Below are 6,799 nucleotides of genomic sequence, written 5' to 3'. Positions count from 1 at the left end.
AGCCTGCTTGTTTAAATCAATAACTGTTCATGGGGTGAAGGTGTAGCACAGTGATGGTGATGAACATGGTTGAAGAAAAATCTGTCCTTCTGTTCTTAGACAATACGCCATTTGAGTCAACTCCTTGCACATGTTTTTTTTTTTCTACACCTTGACTTTTAATATCCAGTTTTCTTGTTCTATCCAAAATTCCTCTTGCAATAACATTATTTCATTAAAGTTTAATATTAAAAGATTTCTACCATCCCGCCAGTATGACTGTTTGATCCCCTATTATATTAAAAATACTCTTCTGTCATATTTAAAGTTTGATTAACACAAAAATTAGAGTGATAAAAAGATAATTTCATTCTCAGAAAAGTGTGGGATTTCCCACAGATGTGGGAAATTGTTCGAAGGCCCTGTCTGCTTTGAGGAAGTGTGTGCTGTCTCTGTCAGGATGGGAGGAATGGTACTCTTGTTGCTGGCATGAGATGTACTTAAATTAGGAAGCGGAAAACCAAACATATCTAGTTATTTCTCATCCAGAACTTTCATTAGATGGCCACCTGTCATTCACAATATTGATTCCTAAGTAAGCGAGTGTCACAGTATCACATCCATCTTCCAAGATGCATGTTTTCCCCAGTTTAGAAAAAATCCCAATCAATCAGTAACTTCAAAGAGAGGTGATATATTAACAGGAAGGAAATGTGGTAGAGAATCTTACATGTGAGATGTGAAGTTTCTTTCTTACTTTGGGATTATTAAAATCTTTTCCCTGTGGGTCTTGTGCTGTATTTTAAGGTTTTTTGAAAGGAAGCCATTCCATCACCCATATCTCCAAACTTAATTCAAAATTACAGTGCCAGAAGAAGCATGAGGGGAATTTTTCCCACCTGCTTCCTTCAGTGTTGAACATTTAGAATCAAAGAAAAGGTAACTGACATTGTACCTGAGGGAGCCAAGGAGAAGATGATTGACATGGTGCCTGAGAGTACAAGAAGATGTTACAGAGTAGCTATTTAAAAACCAGATTGAGAAAATTCACAGCTATTTTTAAAAATAATATACCCTCCTTTTGTTGCTTTATTTTGAGACATGGTCTCATTCTATAGCCAATACTGGCCTTGAATTTGGGAGCAGTTCTCCTGCCTCAGTCTCTCAAGGGTTGGCATTACAATAAGCCGCGTGCCAAGCTACACTGGGATGGGGATGTAGCTCAGTTGGTAGAGTACTTGCTTACCATGCATGAAGCCCTGGGTCCCAGCTCCAGCACCGTATACACCAAGTGTGCTGATACATGCCTGTAATCCCAGCTCTGGTTGGGTGGAGGTAGGAGAATCAGAAGTTCAAGGTCATCCACAACTATCTAAGCTCAAGGACAGACTGGGATACAGGAAACCCTGCCTCAGAAAGTGGGCAGGAGGTAGAATTATTGACATGATTTTGAGAGTACAAAACTTTATAAATAGACCCCACATTTTTAAAAGTACTGTTCGTAAGACAGAGAATGAAAACTGGGCTATTCAATTAGGATGTCATTAAGTGAGTAAATGCAAAGCCTAGAAGTGGAGGGTAATATTCATATATGCCTAATAAGGATGGGTTTTTAGACTGCATTAAAATTCCTGTAAAAATAAAGGAGAAATCTGCTGCTCAGTACAAGCTGAGCAAAGCCATGCGCTTTCACAAGGGGGCCTGCAGGGTTTCAAGGTGGGGCATTACCAGTTGTCAGGGACATGGCAGTAAGAACAGAGAGAGGCCTTTGGGCACCTACGAAACTCACCAGGATGACTGAAATCTCAAATAGAAATTTCAACATATGTGAATATATGGAGTATATATATGTATATATATATGTATATATATGAAAAGCTTATATGTGACTTATAGAAAGTAAAATTTGAAAGCAATTTGTTAGAAGTGCTTATAGTAAAATATGTGCATATCTAATGACCCAGCAAACCTCATTGTCATTGGTATGTCTATTTATATATATATATGATATGTATATATTATATTTACATATATAATATATAAATGATACATATGCATATGTATATATATGAGACAGGCTATCTTGTGAACCAAGCTGGCCTTGAACTCACTATGTAGACTTGGACTACATCAGGTTGACCTTGAATTATTGACCCTCCTACTTTCACCTCCCAACTTCAGGGATTATAGGTGTGTATCACCACACCTGGCTTATGTGTATGTCTGTTTGTTAATCTGGGCAATGGTTGCATCCACATATTCACACACACACACACACACACACACACACACACACACACACACACACACACACACACTGTAGTGGGTAGCCATTCCAGCTTTGATCTGGAAGTTCCAACCCCCATTTAGGCTTCAGTAATTGTCACGCCTACAAGGCAGGGCCAAGCGAGGACCCTGAAGACTGGAGATCCAGATGGGCTGGCCCTCTTGGTTCCTGGACCCAGGATGCTGGAGGTAGACTGAGCAGAGTTCTCCAGAGAACACCGCCGGACTGCGCTACACCTTTCCCAGACCCTGCAACCTATCCCTTCACTTGTAAGTTACCCCACAAAATAAACCTCCCTTTTAGCTACATGGAGTGGCCTTAATAATTTCACCAATAACACACCATGTACTTTACATGTTAATAGCTCAGTCAGAAGTTTACCTTAACCATTTTATTCAGCAGTAGGGAAATATGGAACAATATGTCTTAACATGATACCAAGAAGCAGAATTTGAAGTAGTTCTTGACTGTATACGGAAAGGCTCAAAATTCCCCTTGTGGCTGGAATGGTGGGGAGTGGACACCAAAAAGAGATCTGTCACTTTAGAGTAATTTGTTCCTCCTGATCACAAATGAGGACTGAGGACTCCGGGGGTGACAGCTGCTTCCATCCTTTCCTTGTGACATGAAGGTGTCACCTGTGGCCCCCATAAATAAACTCAGCAATTATCCCTCCTCCTGTGACACATGGCCCCTTGTTCTCAGAGTCTCAGTGACAAGGGACAGAAGTCAAAGTATAGTATCTGTATTTGGCCACCAAGGTAACTGTAATGTTAAACTAATGTGGCCACTTTGTTTTTAAAAACTATTCCCATATTTAACCTGAAAAGGAGTTGATAGTAAAGGAGAGATATTAACAAAAGGCAGTACAAATATCTTAATGCTAATTAGTATTTCTTCATATTCTACTTTGAATGTCATCTGTAAGGATTATTAAATTGGGCACAAGGACTGGGGATAGATATCTTAGCCAGTAAAGGCAAGCGTAAGGGTCAGAGTTCAATTCCCAGAACCCATGTGGGGCAATGCTGAGCACAGTGGCACAGATCTGTATTTCCAGCACTGGGGAGGCAGAGACAGGCAGATCCCTGGGCTTGCTGACAGGCAGCCCAGCCTAATTCATGAGTCCCACACCAATGAGAGAACCCATCTCAAAAAACAAGGTGGATGGTTCCACAGGAATGTTACTAGAGACCAACCTCTCTATGTCTCCACATGTGTGACATACTCACATGTGCACTTGTACATACATTAACACACATGTGCATAATAATTGAATAGGCATATACTGGAAATATCATTATTTAAAAGGAAATTCAATGTCTACTTAAAAAGAAATTCATTTCTATTGTAGTGTTCTATTGCTATGAAGAGACACCATGATCATGGCAACTCTTATAAAAAAGAAAGAATTTAATTGGGACTGGCTTGTTTAGTCCACTGTCATCATGGTAGGAAGCATGGCGGCCCACAGGCAGACGTGGTGCTGGAGAAGGAGCTGAGAGATCTACATCTCAATCTGAAGGCAGTAGGAAAAGAGAGGACACTGGGCCTGGCTTGAACTTCTGAAATCCCAAAGCCTACCCCCAGTGACACACTTCCTCCAATAAGATCACAGCTACCTCAACAAGGCCACACCTCCTAATCTCTCTCAAGGAGTGCCACTCCCTAATGACCAAGCATTCAAACCCCCACATCCAGTCAGAAAATTTTTCTCAAGCTAGAATATTGATTGCATAATGATTAAGGAAGCTGTGTGTGTGTGTGTGTGTGTGTGTGTGTGTGTGTGTGTGTGTGTGTGTGTGTGTGTGAATTTGACACAAGATAGAGTCATGTGAAAAGAGGGAACCTCAATTGAGAAAATGCCCCCATTAGATTTGCCTGTAGGCAACTCCGTGGGGCATTTTCTTGATTGATGTAAATCTGGAAGAGCCCAGACCACCATGGGCAGTGCCATCCTTGGGCAGTGGTCCTTGATCGTATAAGAAAGCAAACTGAACAAGCCAGTGAGCATCATTCCTTCATGGCTCTGCTTTAGTCCTCAGTCCCAGGTTCCTGTCCTGCTTGAGTTCCTGCCTTGGCTTCCTTGATAGAGATGTGTAAGCCAAAGAAGCACCTCCTACCCCAAATTGTTTTTTATCATGGTATTTATCACAATAATAAATCGTTTTATTGTCTGAAGTTCTAGAAACCACTAGAATACTTTTAAATTTTTTAATGAAGTAAAGAAAAAGCAAACATCGTCTTCCACCTTTCGGTTCATCATGCTTTCTTGGGACTCAATAGATGAATGAATTTAATAAGGACTCAAAAATGAATAAAACTTGTCTTCTAATGTCTTACCAGGATTCAGACCCTCAACACTGACTTCACTGTGGCCATTATTCATGTTATTTATATTCACTACCCCAAATATCTAACACAGACCCTCATGCAGTAGGTTCCAGGATACATTCATCTCCTAGCAACTATTTTCTTCGTTCTCCTATAACCACAGACGCGTTAGTCTGCTTAGGGTGACTTTGGCTCCTCCAGCTCTTGGTCATAGCAACTTGGAGCCTCTTGAAGATGGAGTGATCTCGAACCTAGTGTTTTCACACTTTCCTCGTGCCTGTGGCAGGACTCAGGCTCAAAGGAAGAATGAGAGGTTTTTTTCAGTGGGTCAATCAATTCTCATGAAGGACGTGTCCAAAAGTCCTGTGCAAGAATAGTATCAACGCAAATAGCCCTCGCTTTTAGAAGTATGTGATAAATATATATCACACAGCACAATATAAAATGGCATATCACCAACGTGGAGACGCTTTGAGCCTTATCATAAACATGTGTATTTACCCCGCTTTCTATAACACTGTTGTACGAAGCTTACTCCAGTCAGTGGTTTGAAACAACGCTTCTCACATAACTTTTGTGTTTTTTCCTCAGGTTCCCTTTGATGTCTCCCTGCCTGCTATATTCAATCTTGAGAGACTTTTTGATCTTGCAAATGGTTGTATCGTGTCAGTAGGAAGCCTTTTCAACTGGGTGGTGTCAATTATTCCCTGAACACCCTTTACAGGATAACTGTAAGGGGAATTTAATTGTTACTGATTTTTTTGTTTGTTTGAATGAAATTTCTAATTTTTTTAATCTCATAAATACTAATATTTTCTGTTATGTTGAACTTGAGAAGTTTATTTGGCTTGGGAAAAAAATTTCGACCTTGCATGTTATATGCTTCTGAAGGGCATCTCAGCATGGAACTTTATTGCACCAGCTTTGGAATTCTGGGGACCTGGGTCTGGGTAGCAACTTCACCTCCTGCTTGCTTTGTACCTTTAAAGAGTTAGCCTCAATTCTTCAGCTTTTGCACCTTCATTTTTAGAGTGGGGATATTAGTGTCTATCTCATAAGACTGCTGTTATGTAGTAAAATAAGTGAAGTAGTTAAGGTGCTTAGCTCAGGCCCGACGAAGTGGGAGACCATGGAGTGTCATTTGCCTCATAAACTGGAAGAGCACCAGACATTTTGACTGTTCATCTAGCAATCCAACAATGCCATTCCCTAACCCTTCCTGAGCTCTGACACATGAATGGATCCTCATGAAATAAACTAATCACTAAATAAAATTAATGTGCAAATTTATGTTTGTACTCAAGCTTCAAATTCTACACACACATAAGGTTCCAACGTTTGGGAACAACTGAACTCAGACTGGTCTATGACATTATATAATGGAAACAAAGCTTTTAGCAAGGAAGTCAAAGATAAGAAAAAATGGGCATTTGAAACTTTACTATAATTTTGCTAGCAGTAGGAACACTGGGGAAGAACAGAGGTATGAGAGTGCCTATGGTGCATTTGTGAAGGACCTGACTACTACCTATATGGGGTGTGTCGAGTTTTGATGCAAAAGGATGTTCACTCTAAGATGAACTAGAATAAAGACTTGCAGCTGAATCACTAAATGGTAGAAAACTGTTAGGGGTGGATCAGGAGAGGAGAGACAAGTTCCTAACTAGAAGACCAAGAGAGAGAAAAAGCAAAGAACAGAGTGAGTGACAGCTTGGCTACCAAGAAAGGTACACATAAAAGATCTAATAGAATAACTCCATGAAAGGCAAGAAAATCAACAGGGAACCATGCCACAATGAAAGGAGAAATGACCAGTGAGCGGAGAGGGAAAGGCTCTACATGATGAGTACATCCTCCCATGAAATTTGGCTCCAGCAGAGAAGCCATTTGGATGGTGAAGGCTATTCCATGTCCTTTGGTGGAGGATGGGGATTTATGAATGTCTCTACTGTGATAAAGAGCCAGTTTACATTTCTCAATACAGGAAGTTTAACATTACATAAAGGTTGGCATCCAAGGGCCAAGTAAGGCCAGCATAGTAGCTACGTATTTAACACATAACACATACTATGGTAAGCAAGTAGGGCCATTCACTTCACCCTCTTGTTAATTTCCCTAAATGCAATATGGTTATCTTTCATCCTTCACTATTAAGATTTTACTGGTTTGACACTCATTTTTTTTATAAATATTAACGAA

General features: G+C 40.3%; 1 protein-coding gene across 7 annotated transcripts in view; it reads left to right on the top strand.

Annotated features, from left to right (window-relative positions):
- The window catches only part of Cfap54 (cilia and flagella associated protein 54), a 323,915-nt gene that overhangs the window by 299,079 nt on the left and 18,037 nt on the right, over window positions 1–6,799 (top strand). For 4 of the 7 annotated variants that reach the window (XM_052753121.1, XM_052753122.1, XM_052753119.1 and 1 more), the window contains one exon: window positions 5,192–5,890. The exons of 1 other annotated variant lie outside the window; for it this stretch is intronic. In XM_052753121.1, coding sequence (XP_052609081.1) covers window positions 5,192–5,311 — 120 coding nt within the window. In that variant the 3' untranslated portion in view covers window positions 5,312–5,890. Of the gene's footprint in view, window positions 1–5,191; window positions 5,891–6,799 lie in introns of those variants that run through there. 2 more of the 7 variants (XR_008221626.1, XR_008221627.1) reach the window with 2 other exon arrangements.

The sequence above is a fragment of the Peromyscus californicus genome, unplaced genomic scaffold (assembly GCF_007827085.1).
Source record: "Peromyscus californicus insignis strain IS unplaced genomic scaffold, ASM782708v3 Scaffold_24__1_contigs__length_46423439, whole genome shotgun sequence".
In the NCBI taxonomy this organism is placed as follows: domain Eukaryota; kingdom Metazoa; phylum Chordata; class Mammalia; order Rodentia; family Cricetidae; genus Peromyscus; species Peromyscus californicus.
Note: the sequence above shows the minus strand (reverse complement) of the source record. Positions and strands in the feature narration are given on the sequence as shown.